The sequence below is a fragment of the Acipenser ruthenus genome, chromosome 5 (genome assembly GCF_902713425.1).
Source record: "Acipenser ruthenus chromosome 5, fAciRut3.2 maternal haplotype, whole genome shotgun sequence".
NCBI classification, from domain to species: domain Eukaryota; kingdom Metazoa; phylum Chordata; class Actinopteri; order Acipenseriformes; family Acipenseridae; genus Acipenser; species Acipenser ruthenus.
The window spans coordinates 78430014-78450687 of record NC_081193.1 but is presented as its reverse complement, the minus strand read 5'-3'; the positions used below and the strand labels follow the sequence as shown (position 1 = coordinate 78450687).

The 20674-nt window shown below is 39.0% G+C and overlaps 2 protein-coding genes across 6 annotated transcripts in view; both read left to right on the top strand.

The window, feature by feature from the left end:
- The window catches only part of LOC117403418 (synaptotagmin-14), an 89661-nt gene extending 84995 nt beyond the window's left edge, over positions 1–4666 (top strand). For all 5 annotated transcript variants that reach the window (XM_034005546.3, XM_034005545.3, XM_059024566.1 and 2 more), the window contains one exon: positions 590–4666. In XM_034005546.3, the coding sequence (XP_033861437.2) occupies positions 590–903 (314 nt within the window). In that variant the 3' untranslated portion in view covers positions 904–4666. The remainder of the gene's footprint in view (positions 1–589) is intronic.
- A 2961-nt stretch (positions 4667–7627) lies between these two features.
- LOC117402558 (SERTA domain-containing protein 4) overlaps positions 7628–20674 on the top strand; it is a 36009-nt gene continuing 22962 nt past the window's right edge. Inside the window, exon 1 of the mRNA XM_059024562.1 lies at positions 7628–8819. The gene's annotated coding sequence lies outside the window, so the exon portion shown is untranslated. The remainder of the gene's footprint in view (positions 8820–20674) is intronic.

Genomic DNA, 20674 nt, shown 5'->3' with positions numbered 1-20674 from the left:
AGCATGTGGCTGAGGGGTTGATTGATCATTAATCATTCAATTAACACCCCCCAGCCACCTGCTCATATTGAGTTGGCAGGCATGGAATTTAATAAATAAAAAAAAAGTAACCCACCCCCAAAACACATTTATTTACAAGGCAGGCCTCAATCCTGCCACAAACTAATATGCTAATATGCTTCCCCACCTCACTTCTCCACAATCAGCCCTGAAGAGTCTTTGCAGAAGCAATATTTGATGGATTAGCTGGTAAGCATGGCCAATAATGATCTAAGCAAAAAAAAAGAGAATCATACAGAACACACATAACTGGATAACTGGATATTAAACAGATAAGTAATACAATTTTAGGAAAATGTAGATGATCTAAATGTAGTTTTCGATGACAAGCCTTCTGCGTTGGGTATACTGTAAACCTTCACAGCAGAGTGTACTTACTCCATTTCATCAACCCACACCTCCCCCGTCATGATTCCTACCTCTAAGCTAATGACAAGTATACCTTTTTGACTATGTCAGCATTCATTAACATCATTAAATATAAACAGTATTTTTTATTTGTATGTCTCTAACTCTATTCTCCTCCTAGATACCTATGTTAAGTTAACCTTGTTGAACTCTATGGGACAAGAAATGTCCAAGTGTAAGACATCCATCCGACGCGGCCAGCCCAACCCCATCTACAAGGAGACTTTCATTTTCCAAGTGGCGCTATTCCAGCTGTCCGATGTGACTCTCGTTCTCTCTGTCTACAACAAGCGGAGCATGAAGCGCAAGGAGATGATTGGCTGGATCTCCCTGGGTTTCAACAGCTCGGGGGAAGAAGAGCTCAACCACTGGACTGAGATGAAGGAATCAAAAGGACAACAAGTGTGTCGGTGGCACACCCTGCTAGAATCCTAGGGAGAGGGGATCGCTTCTCAGGGCGGGGGAGCCCGGGTGCTGGGGAGGGGGCTTTACCGGCTCGGGTGAAAAAGCAAACACAACAACAACAAAAACATGTGTGTTTTCTCCAGACATGCTGACACCTTGTAGACACCTGCTAGGCATTGCAAAGTATACAAGCTAGGACACACACCAGAAGTCAAGGAACCAACAAGCACTCCATTTCTTAAGGGATCCAAGGTATTTCTGCTCTACAGCAGTGCCTGCTTGTTTTATAAGCAGAGAATAATCCCCATTCTCGGGCGGGTGAAGTGTACAGGGTAGCATTTTGAGCATGCGTGCCAACAGACAAAAAGGATCTCTCCAGATGCTGTGGTTGCAAAGTGGAGATCTGTTTTGTTGGCAAGGCGGTCCTTGGACCATGGAAGCTTGCAGACATGGCACACATGATCCTTGTGCTGGAGTGTAATAGATGACTATACAGGGTAGGAGGTTTTGACAGGATGGCATGCATGCTCAGTACATGTTGTCTTATCCCCACACTGGGGTTGGGAAATAGGCCAGGGTACTAGGGTTTAGTTCTCTTTTTAAATGAATTTATTTTGTAATGTCAGCAGTAGGAGTTACAGCTCTAGCAGCACCTCCAACAGGACAGAGCACTGAACGTTGAGATGAACTGTAGATAGATGATGTCAGTCTAGGTTCTTCCCACTGAGAAGGAGTCTAGTCTCTCATGACCTGGCCAAGGGAGCAGGCTTGCTACACACCGAAAATCACCAAACATTAAACACATCTTTTTCCCCTTTTTATGATAATGTTTTTTTTTTAATTTTTTCACAGTTAGGAACATTCCCTGGCCTACGGTCTTGTGTCTCAAGTTAAACCACAACTGTCATAGACACTAGATGCTAGAAAGGAAAGACAGGCACTAGATTTTTCATCTTGGTCATTGTAATGGTGCTGTTTCCAATATAACCCCTTTTTGTTGCTGACACTTCCTCCTTGCCCACACAAGATGTTAATTCAGTAGGAATATTCTTTTGTTTTCATTAAATCAAGGAAAAGGCTGTTATATATTCTTGAGCTTCTACTTGTAACAGTAAGACTTAATACAATTATTCTACATTATTCAGTTTTAATCCTTAGGAGGCCACTTTGTAGGTGGTGATGTTTAATCCCTACACATGGCTTGAAACTCAAACTAGACCTGGGTTTGTAGAACTACCTTTAATTAAGCACATTATTTATTTAAAATATCAGGGACCAGAAGTTTGATTTGAAATAAAGTACACCTACAGACTCAGGTGTGATTTATCCATGACTTGATATATTTGATTGCAGCTGGTCATTTGCATAATATACCTATTATTATTATTTATTTATTAGCAGACGCCCTTATACAGGGCGACTTACAATCGTAAGCAAATACATTTCAAGTGTTACAGTACAAGTAATAATACAATAAGAGCAAGATAAATACAATGACTTTGGTTCAAGCAAGTACAAGTGTGACAAAATACAATTCAATAATACAGCAGATAACAGTGACAGTGATAGTTAAACAAGCTTCTGAAACTGGGGCAGGGATAGTGAACTCTGAGTATTGCACTTACAGGATTTTAACATAACTGATGTTCCTGGTTCAGTCAGTGGTTATGACTTTTATTAGAACTGGACCGAGATCGTGCTCTGAACTCGTCTCTCATGTCTCCTGACTACGACCTTAGCCGTGACCATTGGATAACCATCCAAGGGTTTAAAAATTCTCAGTGTGACTCTCCAATGAAATGTCCTTGTACCCAAGGGCTTATTCAGAGTCATTGGGTAGCTCAGAGGAATTAAACCTCTCATGACTTGACCTTTTGAGGGAGTCAGAAGTTGTAAACACTTGGTTTCCAGAGGTTCTTGGTGGTGGGTACTATGAATTGTACTAGGGTAGTTTTTGGTATTTGGTACTTTTTTAAAACCACTAAAAGAGAGTATTGTCATCATTATTTTTTTATTTTTTTTTTAGGGCTGGTGAGGGAATGTCGTAATCCCACAGTCCTATCAAACAAGCTGATTAAGCTTTGGCAGCACTCTTTAGACAAATGGGTTTAGTAATAAGTGTGTTTACAGCCCAGACTGAAGTTAGAACGGTGACCTTGGTTTAGTTGTCTTCAAGCACAATAGGCCTCAGATTATACCTGCTTATGTTCCGGGTACCACAAAGCAGCATGGCTGCTCAACAGAGTCTATATGTAAAAAGATGCTTAAATTCACGTCTCATGTACTTCTGACTGGTAGTAGTACGCACACTGTTACTAAGCAGTTGTTTAGTTGTTCTTTTTGGTAAGGGAAAAACCTTTTTATATACATTTCTTACAAGGTAACATGACACAAACAGCAGAATGCCCGTTCTTTATTTTACACTTATCTGACCTTTTTTAATCCTTTCAGTCTGGAATTATTTTTGTCAAAATTAAGTTCTGTAATTCTAAAAGGAATTCCTTTATTGAGTATACATATATTTATACACTACATCAGACTGGGACCTAGGAGTCCCGTGAGGTTCCAACATATGTTAACATACAGTGCTAAGATAAGGACTGAAACTTTACTGTACAATTTCACACAGCAGTTTTCTTGGGCTCACTTTCTCCAGTGGTTGCAAAGCTCTTTAGCAGTGCCCTCAACGTCTTTTCACTTAATGATCCAAGCCCTAGAAATTGAACGATTTTGAGTTTAGTAAAGATGACAGTGACATGGGTGTAGAAGGGGCGTCACTGTAGACCAAGTTAACTGTTCCAAGATTTGATAGGTCTGCACCCGTGAAGTTCAAAGATCCTTGCAAGATCTTGCTAGAGGTGTGTCATTCACTGCATCTGCTTTTGATAACTCAATCAATTATTCAAAGTTACTTCAGTATACCCATAGTTTTCTCCTGTATATTCTATTAAAGTTTAATTGTGCAAAAGGACAAAGATTCACCTTTCAAGCTAGAGCTTCCTGCTTCTTCTACATTTGCCCACTAACTGTTGGAAAACCCTTGCATACCACATAACCCTTATATTCAAGGGAATACCAACACTATAGAGGCTTTTTAAAAAAAAATTCTATAGATACTGTACCAACAGGCATCTCAAACCCTGATTTACAAATGATGGGGGATAGGTGGGAAAGTGGTTTCAAGTGTGGTTTGGCATCCTAGATTTTATGTTGGCCACTCAATAATAAATGATTCCTTAAGTCTTAGGTATTAGACCTTTTTTTCTTTTACAAACAGTTTTTTAGGTCACCAAGTAGTAATTCTGGTCTTTCTGTGTCTATTAAATACAAGAACTTTTCTTTGCACCAGTTATAGCAGTACAGCAGGTAAAATAGTAGTTTGTAGTTTCCCTTCCTGCTGGATCTCTTTCTTAACTTTTCTCTGGTGATCCCTTCTGACTTTCCTGTGTGGTTCTGCAGCTCTCTTTGATACTGTTTAAGACTCCATCAAGACACTCAGGGGGGCTCATTTCAGGAAATCTTAGGCTTATGCTTCATAATTTCCCTGAGAACAAACTAACACTTGATTAATGAACTCGGCATCTCAGTAGTGGTGCAGTAGGCGGTGTGTTAGCAAGGACGTGATTTTAGTATAGCATCAAAATACCAAATCAAGTGTGGAAAAAAATTAACAAAAAACAAAACAATTTAGTTTAGGATTCTGTTAGGAAGTAGTTATATTTTTGGAAACAGGTTAATGCTATTGCCAGTAATAGCCTTTTAAAGATTTTTGCTACAACTTGTTATGATACTGTTATAAGATATATCATTACATGCTATATATATATATATATATATATATATAATATATATATATATATATACAGTACTGTGCAAAAGTTTTAGGCAGGTGTGAAAAAATGCTGTAAAGTAAGAATGCTTTCAAAAATAGACATGTTAAAAGTTTATATTTATCAATTAACAAAATGCAAAGTGAGTGAACAGAAGAAAAATCTACATCAAATCAATATTTGGTGTGACCACCCTTTGCCTTCAAAACAGCATCAATTCTTCTAGGTACACTTGCACACAGTTTTTGAAAGAACTCGGCAGGTAGGTTGGCCCAAACATCTTGGAGAACTAACCACAGTTCTTCTGTGGATTTAGGCAGCCTCAGTTGCTTCTCTCTCTTCATGTAATCCCAGACAGACTCGATGATGTTGAGATCAGGGCTCTGTGGGGGCCATACCATCACTTCCAGGACTCCTTGTTCTTCTTTACGCTGAAGATAGTTCTTAATGACTTTCGCTGTATGTTTGGGGTCGTTGTCATGCTGCAGAATAAATTTGGGGCCAATCAGATGCCTCCCTGATGGTATTGCGTGATGGATAAGTATCTGCCTGTACTTCTCAGCATTGAGGAGACCATTAATTCTGACCAAATCCCCAACTCCATTTGCAGAAATGCAGCCCCAAACTTGCAAGGAACTTCCACCATGCTTCACTGTTGCCTGCAGACACTCATTTGTGTACCGCTCTCCAGCCCTTTGGCAAACAAACTGCCTTCTGCTACAGCCAAATATTTCAAATTTTGACTCATCAGTCCAGAGCACCTGCTGCCATTTTTCTGCACCCCAGTTCCTGTGTTTTGGTGCATAGTTGAGTCGCTTGGCCTTGTTTCCACGTCGGTGTTATGGCCTTTTGGCCGCAAGTCTTCCATGAAGGCCACTTCTGACCAGACTTCACCGGACTGTAGATGGGTGTACCAGGGTCCCACTGTTTTCTGCCAATTCTGAGCTGATGGCACTGCTGGACATCTTCCGATTGCGAAGGGAAGTAAGCATGATGTGTCTTTCATCTGCTGCAGTAAGTTTCCTTGGCCGACCACTGCATCTACGGTCCTCAACGTTGCCCGTTTCTTTGTGCTTCTTCAAAAGAGCTTGGACAGCACATCTGGAAACCCCTGTCTGCCTTGAAATTTCTGCCTGGGAGAGACCTTGCTGATGCAGTAGAACTACCTTGTGTCTTGTTGCTGTGCTCAGTCTTGCCATGGTGTATGACTTTTGACAGTAAACTGTCTTCAGCAACCTCACCTTGTTAGCTGAATTTGGCTGTTCCTCACCCAATTTTATTCCTCCTACACAGCTGTTTCTGTTTCAGTTAATGATTGTGTTTCAACCTACATATTGAATTGATGATCATTAACACCTGTTTGGTATAATTGTTTAATCATACACCTGACTATATGCCTACAAAATCCCTGACTTTGTGCAAGTGTACCTAGAAGAATTGATGCTGTTTTGAAGGCAAAGGGTGGTCACACCAAATATTGATTTGATGTAGATTTTTCTTCTGTTCACTCACTTTGCATTTAGTTAATTGATAAATATAATCTATTAACATGTCTATTTTTGAAAGCATTCTTACTTTATAGCATTTTTTCACACCTGCCTAAAACTTTTGCACAGTACTGTATGTATATATATATATATATATATATATATATATATATATATATATATATATATATATATATATCCCCACTTATAACTGATTCCTAAATGATCTGTTACCAAAAATAAAACCACCAATTAAAAAAGCACTTGTAAAAAACTTGCAAATGTTGTTACTACAGATTAAAAGTTGACCTTTGATGTCTTCATTTTACACAATATATTAAGCAGCTAAAAAAAATATTATAGCAAGTGAAAATCTCGATTGGCTCTCCGCTATACATTGAGAAGCAGTTGAGCACAGCTAGACTCGATACTCGATAATACTGAATCGGACACAGAGCAGCAGGTGAGCAGATTTAATAGCAACACAGACCCGACGCTAGGGTACTAACAATAATAATCCTAGTGCTGGATTTAATAAAAAAAACAAACTAAACAAAACAAAGCTAAAAATAAAAGTTTGCCACACAAGGCGAGCGCTAGCCTCATTAAAAGAGACGTCCCGCTCCAGGAACCTACTACGCTACGAAACCCTCTCTATACTTAGTTTGTGATCAAAACTAACCTACTGCTGTTGCTCCGAAGTCCTGGCTTCCTGGCGACTCCGGGTCTTCCTGACAGTCCTGGCTGGGCACAGCCTTCACAGGCACCGTCTTGTGGGTTCCATAGTAGTTATCCTGCGGAGCAGACGCTCTCCTCCTCGATGTAAACACAACAAGCTTTCGCTCAGCGCCCATCTGTATGGCTATGACTGCATAGTAGACTCAAACATTGCTGCCTGCTTAAACAGGCGAAAGCTCCCCAGTACACCCCAACCCCCCCCCCCAGTCAATTAGGACCTCCCAATCAACTCAGCTCTGGACAAGCCTTCCTGTTTGGCAAAGCAGCAACTTGGCTGAACCAGAGATAGAAACCTCAGTTGCTTATTTCTGGTATCTACCTGATGGATTTTTTAACATCTGTTGTTTTTCTGCAGTCTACATGGAAATGCAGCATGATCAGCCAAAATCTTGACTAGACAGGGTAAGTCTAGACAGGGTTTGAATCTCATAGCCACTCTTGTGCAGTCTGCTGCATAGATTTGGACAACACTCACCCATGTTACAAGGGCAGAAGGTCCTCAATGGAGAAACTTTCCTTCCAGAGTAAGCCTAGCATTTAGTACACTACAAAGCAGGAAATGTCATGTATTAATTTTTGTTCAACAAGATGAAAGATGCAGGTACAGTATGTCCTTATGGTAATTTTATATATATATATATATATATTTTAATACAGTATTATATAAATGGAAAAGGTTGTAAGTAAACTGATAGGAAATCTCCCATAGAAATGTTTCACTCCAGATATTCAGGAAAACTGATGGTGGTCACAATCCCATTTTCCAGTTGCAATGAATTTCCCAGCGGATCTGAAAGAGCTGGGCTCCCTCAGTGGAGCGGCGGTGCATGTTTTACATCACTCAGACAGTGCTTACATGCACCGGGAACCATTACGTCTAGAGGTGGCTAGAAAGAATACAGGTTCAGCCAAGACTCCAGAGGACAGTGTGAATTTGAGTGAGAGGATTGAGTTGTATAACGACATGTGCATTGATGGATGGTACACGAGCATTCTATCTAAGGCATAATTAATTATAACGCTGTACCTGCAATAACTAAATTATAAACAACAGTTAAAAGTCAGACTAAAATAATGATTATATGAGTAGCTACTGTGGGTGGCAAACCTTCATCCAAATTGGGCCCATTTCAGATGCAGTTGAAGTGCAGTAATCAATTTTTAAACAGATGTAATTGCTCTGTCGTTATAAACAAAAATGAAGTGAAGTGACACTGTTGGCTCAGCTATGGTAGGTGTTTAGTCTCGCTTGTTCTGCCTTAAGACTCCCTCCCTTTGAAGCCAGGTACTCATTCACACCTTGGAAAGAGGAGTGGGAGAGGGCAGTGAAGAATACCATTGATTTGCTCCACATTGCAAACAGGTGTAGTGGACCAACTGGAGACTACAATAATGTTATAGATGATTTTCTTATAAAAATGAAATCATTTCTGTGGGCTGTGGATGGGGAACTTACAAGTCCCAAGTCCTTTTCCAATGACAACAGATACCAGATGAAGAGGAATGGGAGGAGACCATTGCACTAGCCTGCTAGTTAGGCGTTTATAGGTGTTAAAAATCGTAATAACTGTTTTTTGCAACCAGTCACACTATACAGTTGTGGTTATGGTGTAGTGACAGGACTGCTGTGTGCAGAGCACCTCCTGAGCAATCTCTGGCCTTGCATCTTAATCGTTCATGTGACTCTCGTAGTTTATAAATTCTAGGGCTTTCTTAACCTTAGTAAACTTGTAAGGCAGGCACTGTTACACTGGGTGGTGGTTAGCTGTAAGCACCTCGCTCATTCCGCCTTAAGACTCCCTTTGGAACCAGGTACTCATTCACACCTCGGAAAGAAGAATGGGAGAGGGCAGTGAAGAAATACCATTGATTTTCTCCATAGTGCAGACAGGTAAACCACTGGGTTGTTTATATAGCTGGCAATAGCTGCACCAGCTTGCAATCTCTACCAAATACAGTGATAAGTGATAAACTGAGATTGGGGTGGATCCTGTCATTAGTAGGATATAAGTATAACTTTATTAGAACAGGCTTGCTAGAAATAAACAAGGGTTAATTTTGTTTCATTACAGCAAGTAATTGCTTAGTTGAAAACTTAAAAAGTGACAAGTCCATGTGCTATGCTAAATGCAGCTTCCCTTGCTGAATATTAGGTATCGTATCTTAATTGTGTTACCTGTTGTACCTGAATGAGATTATTTACGTGCTGTGGATACTGTGTGACTTTGATGTGTTCAAGTTGCATAGTCTTGTTAGTGTAATGGGCAGTGTTGTGTGATGTACTGCCGTTAAGGACTGTTACCCTAAACTAACTAAAGTGTCTAGAGATGGGCCCACCTTTTCACATCCCATTCAAACTCGGTGGTTTGGCTTTGCATATTTGACTCCCCCTCCTTACAAAAAATACATACTGAAATTCTTTAAAATTTTTATTGTATACTCCTAACAGTACTGGTATATAGTTCTGTATGGTGTTAGGTGTATGAGTCAAACAGTATGTAATTCATTAAGGATTCAAATGTGAGATTCCTATTGAGATAACTATAGATTTGCTATAATATTAGATAGTATTATATTTAAGTAACAAATAGACGTATTAAGGGATTGTGTTTGTTTGTAAGGTACTAACCTTAACTGAAATCCATTCATTCAGATCCCAGAACCGTATTTGCATCTTTACTGAAAGATGCTTACCACGCTTCCTGATCTTACAGCTGGGAGTCAGTCCCTCTTTTAGCTCATTTAGTTTTTCTTTATTGGCAATCTAGAATTTGTGAATTACATTTTCTTTTTCTTTACTAAGTAAGGGAACTGGACACAATTCTACAAAGCTAATAACCTTAAAGAAGTTTCAGCATCTCATGGTCCTCTGGTCTTGTAAATTGGAGTACATACGTACTGTACTTGTTTCTTCCTGGTTCCCCCAATGCATTATAGTGAAAACCCAGCACAGATTCACTGCAAATAGATTAATTTGACAGTACATTTCAGTAGTAAGAAAACATTTTGTAGTGACATTCCATGACAGGAACACGTATGGCAATGTGACCCTGGTACTGTAGCGCACTGATAATGGCATGCTATCATGGGACTGCAATGGATTACTAGTGCATATTGGTTCATTCCATTGTGATACCATTGGTGTGTCAAAAGATGACAATGTTACCATGAGGAACCAATGTTCCAGTAGCTCAGTGTACCATTGTCACTATTGTGCCACTGCATTGCCATGGACGATCATTTAGGAATGGTGACCAGCTTGAACCAGTACAGAACATCACTAGAATTTCTAACAGGGTTTTACTCCGTAGCACAACAGAGATATTGTGACAAACATCAAATTTTGTGTTGACAATTTTCAGAGCTGTCCATCTCTGGAAAATCCTGACGGTGTAGTTGTTATTTACTTTTGCCAAGTTTCCATCTGCCACTGGGACCAATTGTTTAGAAATCAGTCCTGTTTGTTTCCATTGGTAACATACCCAGATCAAACCTGTTTGAATTGGGACTCTGTCAGCCTCAGTTTGGATTGCAGGCTGGCAGAAAATGTGAAAGACACTGGAGATGGATTTTAAACTTCCGACTGTTATAGTATTAGTGAAATATTGCAGGTAAATTAAGACATTTATAAATGAGAATTATCTCCAGGGTGCTATAGAACCCACTTAATTTGTTTTACAGTATACTGTACTGTGGGTCGCAAGAGGACTTATAAAAAAGTAATACGTATAGATCTTTGACCTTGGTGTAACGTACCAGTACGGATTGGATTGTAGACTTGATAGAACTGTGACTAGCCCCAGCATTCTATTGAAATGACAGTAGATTGCCGCAGATTGAAACAAGGCATATGTCTGTCAGTGACCTGCAAATGGGCTCATGTCTAGTACGCAACTGCTAACTTTCTTCTCCAAGCAAGTATCAGAATCTCTTTGTGATCTTTTCAAATCTTCTATTGTGTTTAAATCAATACACTTAAAATCTATTGTTACATACTATATACTTTATAATATAGATTTTTCCTATCTATTTTTATATTTCAAGAAAAAACAAACTATAATTAAATGAAGGGAGGTGTAAGTTAAAGCTCTGTGAGCAACAGCTACAAAGAGAGAAGTCTGATTTATTTATTTAGTTATTTATTAATTTATGTATTGTTTGAACATTGCTCAATAAGTCATCGCCTTCCTAACCCATTTTGGTTTAGAAACATAAGAATTGTATGGAGAAACATTGTTATGAATGTGATGTTTTGACTGTGCTGATGTCAGCGGTTTTATTGGAGCTTCTGTGGTTTTGTTTCATCCTCATTGAAGATGTAAAAAAAACTTGTGCAGCCTTGTGAAGTGGTATGGTTTGTACGGCAAAGCACATCTTAAAAAGCACAACAGTGAAACACACCTTGTGACACGGGCACGCAGACACAGACCCCATGCATTGGTACATATCTCATTCTTAAATGAGCTAGGCTAATTTCGCGGTATTAAATTGGTCAGATCTTAGCAGTGATGTTCTAATGATCTAGCATTGATGTTCAAATATTCTAGCATTGATGTTCTCGTATTGTACTCCATTGTTTTTGTACTATGGATGACTTTGTATGAAATCCGCTAATCTAGAAAAGGTTGCAAAGTAATTGGTTTTGCTGAATCACTTTTTTGCATTGCATTGCATTTTTTAAAATCTTGGGCTGGTATCTTATACCCCCCATATTGAGTACTATATTCAAATGATCTCCCTAGTGCTTATTTCCTACATTACACATGATAGCACTAGGTTTACCGATTTTTACTGATTTTTAGTTAAAGCAGTGGTTCCCAGCTCTGGCCCTCAAGATCCATTTCAATCCATGTCTTAGTTCGAATCACTGTTGCTACATAAATTAATTGACCTTCAGCAGGTTCAATTGACAGTTAGGTCCTGGTTGGAATGAAGACCTGGACTGGAATATATCCCAGTTGTGCCCCACTGAATTCAACAATCAAGAATGGACTTTACATAACCTGCTCATATAGGAACATACATTTGGAGATAAATATTGAACCTGTGGCAGAACTGAAGAACTTAAGGTGGGGTGACTTATTTTTGCAGATCATAGCGACACTACCCCTCAGTATAGAATAACTGTATTGCCATTGAATATCCTTTAGTGTGGGAATAACCCAAATAACCCAAATGCTAATAGCTTTATAAGAGAGCAATACAAATTTTAAAATAAATTTAAATTAAATTTTAAAATAAAACTTACTGAAACATCCCAGAATTCCTAAACGATTCTTCTTCTAGTTCAGAATCATTTTGTAAATCATATTTGTGTTTCAGTCATCACCCCTAGTGGAAATGTAAGAACTACACCTGTAAGAATGACCACATAGAACAATTGTGCAATTTCTTACCTCTACTAGGGGTGGGGCTTAGGGTTATGAATTCAATCAGATGAATCATACCAGATGAACTTCGAGAGGTGGCATGTTTGACAGTTCTATAGAGGGTGCAGGGGTGCTTTTCACTTCAAAGTTTGAAAAGGCATCAGGATGTGATGACTGAAACAAGAAAATGATATACAAAGCGACTCTCGACAAGAACAATAACACACTCTAAACGCTAACTCATCTAAACGCTGTTCTTAAAGAGCAATTTGCTTTTTTATTTTCATATTTTTCTTTACAGACCCTCAATATTTTCTAAAACTGAAGTACTTAAGGTGGTGTGACTTCTTGCAGCGACACTACTCATTTTTACTGATAAGGTTTTTAATATATATATATATATATATATATATATATATATATATATATATATATATATATATATATATATATATATATATATATTAGTGTATTAGTCAGCAATTCATTTTTACCACATTTTTCTCCCAATTTAAAATGCCGAATTGTATTTAGGCTCAGCCCACCACTACCACCCCTGTGCTGACTCGGGAGGGGTGAAGAGGAACACACGCTGTCCTCCGAAGCGTGTGCCGTCAGCCGACTTCTTTTCACTTTGCAGGCCCGCCATGCAGCCAGCCCAGAGCTACAGCGTCGAAGGACAACGCAGCTCTGGGCAGCTTACAGGCAAGCCCGCAGGCGCCCGGCCAGTCGACAGGGGTCACTGGTGCGTGGTGAGCCGAGGACACCCTGGCCGACCTAAGCTCTCCCCCCTGGGCAGTGCTCGGCCAATTGTACACTGCCCTCTGGGAGCTCCCGTCCACAGTCGGCAGTGGAATAGCCTGGACTCAAACCGGCGACGTCCAGGCTATAGCAACCAGCATTTATCTAACAACCATGTTTGTAACCAAGCCTGCTTAATTGTACCAGCGTTTTGTCTTGGCCAAGTTCTCTCAGACTGTGGCCTACACAACACACCGTGCCCTGAGTTTAACAAACCAGCCTCCCCCCCCCCCATATGAAACCCAATGAGAATGATTACAATTGGACTTCTTTGACTAGCAATGCCAGCATTTAATACCAGACTGTTTCTCCTGTAGATAGCCATACATTGATAATGTTGGAATTCCCTAAATTTCTCCAGTGACACCAGCGAAATGTAGTGATCTTCTGCCAGCACAGAAGCCTTTTCTTTCTTTTTTTACTTATTTTGAGTATAATACAACAACAATATTGTAAAATGTACAATTCATGAAGATGGAAGTGTGAATATTGTGCTGTGTTTTTTATCATTTTTATTTCACAAACCTATTGCATAAGGTGTGTTTTACTTGTGCTTTAACACGACAAACATTTTGTATGTGTAATAGATGTTGTATCTATCTATATATCTATTACTTTTTATACTGCCTACAACCACCGATCTTGTCGGTGCCTTATATTTTTTGTCAAGAGAATTGTTATGAAGAAAATGTCATGTCACTGTGTGTAAATGTAATTCTTAAGAAGTGAGTTGATTTGTAACAATGTCTTAGATGATGGTTTATGAACAAGACGATTTCTATGTGATATCATTTTAAAAGAAACACTTCAAACGTGGAGCTGTGTGTTTGTTATTTGTGATTTCAATTATTTGTTGTGCAATCAAGATGAGAACTTATTAAAGGGGAACTTAGTATAGGATTGAACTTTATATTAACAAATGTATTCTCTGTCTTGTTTCAATTCACCTTGTATCATTTTCTGTTTCAGTCGTCATATCCTGGGCACTTAAAACCTTATAGCACCCTTGTGGTCTCAATAGAACTCTCAGAATTCTGGCTAATCTTCAAGTACATCTGGTATACCAGAGTGTAACCATTTACCTTCCCCCCTGCAACACTCTGCCTCTGGTGGATGTAGGAAGTGCATCGGTAAGAAACACCACATAGAACAAATGTGGTATTTCTTACATCTCTACTAGAGGCAGAGTCTTGCAGGAGACAGGTTAATGCTTACACTCTGGTGTACCAGATGTACTGTACTTGGAGGTTAGCCATAGGGGTGCTATGCATTTCTGAGTGATGGCTGAAACAGAAAATGATAACAAGTTAATCTGAACAACAACAAGAGTACATTATTTTAGGTAACTCTGAAATGTCACATCCATACCCAGTTGCTTTTTATTTAAAAGGGTGTCCTGACACTTGATCACTCTTGGTTACAAGTACAAAGAGTAAATCTGATATGGGCATCAGCATGTGTTTTATTAAATATTTATTATCTTTCCTAATATTGCCTACACCTGACGGCGTCCTTATCAGATACTTTACATGCTTTCTTGCTAGACCAGAAACATATTTTAATACCATTCACTAACATAAACTACATACAGTACGCATAACTTACATTTTTAACCATGACCTATGCTGGATTTAAACCCAGACCCCCGACCCCACCCCTCCCTGAGATGAAAGGCTTGTGAATCAGCTTTCTGTGTCCACCTAGCCCCTTAATGTGAGAATTACATAATCACATTGGTCATAGGAGACACAGTGATTGCTTGTCGCTTACAAAGAATGGACTTTACATAACCTGCTCATATAGGAACATACATTTGGAGATAAATATTGAACCTGTGGCAGAACTGAAGAACTTAAGGTGGGGTGACTTATTTTTGCAGATCATAGCGACACTACCCCTCAGTATAGAATAACTGTATTGCCATTGAATATCCTTTAGTGTGGGAATAACCCAAATAACCCAAATGCTAATAGCTTTATAAGAGAGCAATACAAATTTTAAAATAAATTTAAATTAAATTTTAAAATAAAACTTACTGAAACATCCCAGAATTCCTAAACGATTCTTCTTCTAGTTCAGAATCATTTTGTAAATCATATTTGTGTTTCAGTCATCACCCCTAGTGGAAATGTAAGAACTACACCTGTAAGAATGACCACATAGAACAATTGTGCAATTTCTTACCTCTACTAGGGGTGGGGCTTAGGGTTATGAATTCAATCAGATGAATCATACCAGATGAACTTCGAGAGGTGGCATGTTTGACAGTTCTATAGAGGGTGCAGGGGTGCTTTTCACTTCAAAGTTTGAAAAGGCATCAGGATGTGATGACTGAAACAAGAAAATGATATACAAAGCGACTCTCGACAAGAACAATAACACACTCTAAACGCTAACTCATCTAAACGCTGTTCTTAAAGAGCAATTTGCTTTTTTATTTTCATATTTTTCTTTACAGACCCTCAATATTTTCTAAAACTGAAGTACTTAAGGTGGTGTGACTTCTTGCAGCGACACTACTCATTTTTACTGATAAGGTTTTTAATATATATATATATATATATATATATATATATATATATATATATATATATATATATATATATATATATATATATATATATTAGTGTATTAGTCAGCAATTCATTTTTACCACATTTTTCTCCCAATTTAAAATGCCGAATTGTATTTAGGCTCAGCCCACCACTACCACCCCTGTGCTGACTCGGGAGGGGTGAAGAGGAACACACGCTGTCCTCCGAAGCGTGTGCCGTCAGCCGACTTCTTTTCACTTTGCAGGCCCGCCATGCAGCCAGCCCAGAGCTACAGCGTCGAAGGACAACGCAGCTCTGGGCAGCTTACAGGCAAGCCCGCAGGCGCCCGGCCAGTCGACAGGGGTCACTGGTGCGTGGTGAGCCGAGGACACCCTGGCCGACCTAAGCTCTCCCCCCTGGGCAGTGCTCGGCCAATTGTACACTGCCCTCTGGGAGCTCCCGTCCACAGTCGGCAGTGGAATAGCCTGGACTCAAACCGGCGACGTCCAGGCTATAGCAACCAGCATTTATCTAACAACCATGTTTGTAACCAAGCCTGCTTAATTGTACCAGCGTTTTGTCTTGGCCAAGTTCTCTCAGACTGTGGCCTACACAACACACCGTGCCCTGAGTTTAACAAACCAGCCTCCCCCCCCCCCATATGAAACCCAATGAGAATGATTACAATTGGACTTCTTTGACTAGCAATGCCAGCATTTAATACCAGACTGTTTCTCCTGTAGATAGCCATACATTGATAATGTTGGAATTCCCTAAATTTCTCCAGTGACACCAGCGAAATGTAGTGATCTTCTGCCAGCACAGAAGCCTTTTCTTTCTTTTTTTACTTATTTTGAGTATAATACAACAACAATATTGTAAAATGTACAATTCATGAAGATGGAAGTGTGAATATTGTGCTGTGTTTTTTATCATTTTTATTTCACAAACCTATTGCATAAGGTGTGTTTTACTTGTGCTTTAACACGACAAACATTTTGTATGTGTAATAGATGTTGTATCTATCTATATATCTATTACTTTTTATACTGCCTACAACCACCGATCTTGTCGGTGCCTTATATTTTTTGTCAAGAGAATTGTTATGAAGAAAATGTCATGTCACTGTGTGTAAATGTAATTCTTAAGAAGTGAGTTGATTTGTAACAATGTCTTAGATGATGGTTTATGAACAAGACGATTTCTATGTGATATCATTTTAAAAGAAACACTTCAAACGTGGAGCTGTGTGTTTGTTATTTGTGATTTCAATTATTTGTTGTGCAATCAAGATGAGAACTTATTAAAGGGGAACTTAGTATAGGATTGAACTTTATATTAACAAATGTATTCTCTGTCTTGTTTCAATTCACCTTGTATCATTTTCTGTTTCAGTCGTCATATCCTGGGCACTTAAAACCTTATAGCACCCTTGTGGTCTCAATAGAACTCTCAGAATTCTGGCTAATCTTCAAGTACATCTGGTATACCAGAGTGTAACCATTTACCTTCCCCCCTGCAACACTCTGCCTCTGGTGGATGTAGGAAGTGCATCGGTAAGAAACACCACATAGAACAAATGTGGTATTTCTTACATCTCTACTAGAGGCAGAGTCTTGCAGGAGACAGGTTAATGCTTACACTCTGGTGTACCAGATGTACTGTACTTGGAGGTTAGCCATAGGGGTGCTATGCATTTCTGAGTGATGGCTGAAACAGAAAATGATAACAAGTTAATCTGAACAACAACAAGAGTACATTATTTTAGGTAACTCTGAAATGTCACATCCATACCCAGTTGCTTTTTATTTAAAAGGGTGTCCTGACACTTGATCACTCTTGGTTACAAGTACAAAGAGTAAATCTGATATGGGCATCAGCATGTGTTTTATTAAATATTTATTATCTTTCCTAATATTGCCTACACCTGACGGCGTCCTTATCAGATACTTTACATGCTTTCTTGCTAGACCAGAAACATATTTTAATACCATTCACTAACATAAACTACATACAGTACGCATAACTTACATTTTTAACCATGACCTATGCTGGATTTAAACCCAGACCCCCGACCCCACCCCTCCCTGAGATGAAAGGCTTGTGAATCAGCTTTCTGTGTCCACCTAGCCCCTTAATGTGAGAATTACATAATCACATTGGTCATAGGAGACACAGTGATTGCTTGTCGCTTACAAAGCCTACTAGAAGATGGAGTTCTCAAGAAAAGGACCTCCCAGCAGCCTTCAGATCTTCTAATTGCATGACACTCCCACGGATTCAAAAATCAGAGCAACAAGCTAAAAAAAACAAAAAAAACACAGGTTTCCCATAAAGTGTGGTTATTTAGTAACTTGAGATGAGCGTGATAAATATCCTTGCATCCAAGCAGGGATTTACTACATGTAGTTTCAGTCCTATGAATACTAAAAGGAGTGGCCTGGTCAATCCCAGAACTGGGTGACCCACCAACTAAAGCCTGCTTTTATTAGCAAACCAGTAGCTTGCCCTGGTCTTCAAGGCTTGGAATGGAAGAAAACGATTGTGTCATGCCAAAGACCCTGACTGAGTTGGGACCTTCCAGGAACTTTCATCTCTTAGCGTTTTTATGTTCTGCCAGTTTTGTTATCTGTACAAATCAAATAAAAGCTGAAGATGTCCCAGTTGCCTGTTATACCTATGAAGGGACCAGAAAGCTACAGTGAAATAAGGAATTGGACTCAAAACGTCTTCGATTACCTGATCTTATAATATTATTGATGCTCAGGAAATATTGTTATGCCATAAATTGGGCATTAATTCAACAAACACAGGGTCCTAATGGAGCTCTTAGAATCATGTCTCACCTCCCAGTGTAACCATTAACCATTAAACTTGCAACACTCTGCCCCAAGTGGATGTAACAAATACCACATTTGTTTAACGTGGTAGTTCGTACTGATATACTTCCTACAAAAACAATGAATCAAACAGAGGTAAGAAATTAAATTATAGGGGATTGTGAATTATATAAAGAATCCCTTATATCAAGAGCATGATTCGCAAAGCTTTAACTTCTTAATAATATTTTAAAAAAAGAATTGATGGAGTAGTGTGATTTATATTCATTAGATTGTTCTAAGCAGCCACAACAACAGACAACAACAGTTATTCCATCAAAATAGTAAATAATAAGAAATACTAAAAGAAACTAAAGATCAATAACAAATGTTGACTAGAAGTCTTTTTCAATGTCTTCAAATGACTTTGAGTCAAAACGTCTGTCACTGAATTTTTGCATTTCTGATTTCAGCACTACTGAGTGTGTATTATAGTTTTGGATGATTCAATTAATAATACAAAACAATTATTTCAAAAAACTTTTTTGAGGTTGCGATTAAAGGACTCCCCTGGAGGAATTCATCTTATACAGTATACATTATATATTATATATACAGTATATATATATATTTTGTGTGTGTTTTTGAATTGTTTAAACACCTCTTATGGGCACCAGTGCTTGCTCGGCTGCAGCAGTGTGACAACAAGCTTCCTCACAGCCAGAACAAGGCCTCGCCAGGTTGCTGCACAACACTGCTTTCATCAGTCTCTGCCAGGTCCAGCCATCTGGGTCCATTTTGCCCACTCAGTTGGCATCGGCTCAAACTCAGTGTAAGAGGCAGTCTCTCCCTGCTGTGTGTGTGCCTGAAATCTGGGAAGTGATTCTGTAACAGCCTGCAGCCATACCTCCTAGGGTTGTATGTTTTGTCAGATCTCAGCTTAGATTAGCTTGACTGAGTTTGACCTGTCCTTAGATTGGGGGCCACCAAGGAACACAGGCTGTGCTGAAGACAGTGTACAAGGTGCTGTTGGTGCCTCAAGTGCTGTCCCAGAGTCTAGTCAGGTTGCTTTGTGATAAAGGGAATTACATGAAAAATCAGGAGTATCTGCACAGCACTAGCTGAAAGGGCTTTCTTTCTTCCAAGACATGCAGCTAACAAAATAAAGCCATAAATCCTACCCATGTTGCACTTCCATTGGCCAAATAGGTCTGAAATGTGCACTATTAAAAGAACAACCAGCACATGTTATAGGAAGTATGGATTTTTATTAGAAAATATGGTATCTGGTGCTACACTGGGTTAAAGAAAGTTCTGTTTCTTTAGATGTTTTTATTAAAACCAATGTATTTAATGCAGTGTAGTACCAGGTTTTAAAATGAAAATGTTTACTGTAACATGTGCTTCTTTCCAAACTGCACATTGAAGTCCTATTATAACACTAGAAGACCACAACATTACCTGTAATGGGAACACAATGGAGCGGAAACAAATACACACACTGGTACTGAAATGGCATAATGGTACTACAATGGATTACCATAGATTCCATGGATTACAATGGATTAGTGCTTTTTGGTTCAATCAATGGTACGATTTTACTAGAAAGGTTCACACCACTACCCCTCAGTATAGAATAACTGTATATTGCATTTGAAGATCCTTTAGAGTGGGAATAACCCAAAGAACCCCAAATGCTAACAGCTTTATAAGAGAGCAGTACACATTTTAAAATGAGCTTCATCAGGGTAATGTAATTGCATAAAAAAAAAAAAAAACTCACTGAAACATCCCAGATTTCCTAAACGATTCTCCTTCTAGTTCAGAATCATTTTGTAAATCATATCTGTGTTTCAGTCATCACCCCTAGTGGAAATGTAAGAACTACACCTGTAAGAATGACCACATATTGTGCAATTTCTTACCTCCATTAGAGGTGGGGGTTAGGGTTATGAATTCAGTCAGATGAATCATACCAGATGAACTTCGAGAGACGGCATGTTCATGTTTGACAGTTCTATAGAGGCTAGGGTTATGAATTCAATCAGATGAATCATACGAGATGAACTTCGAGAGGTGGCATGTTTGACAGTTCTATAGAGGGTGCAGGGGTGTTTTTCACTTCAGAGTTTGAAAAGGCATCAGGATGTGATGACTGAAACAAGAAAATGATATACAAAGCGACTCTCGACAAGAACAATAACACACTCTAAACGCTAACTC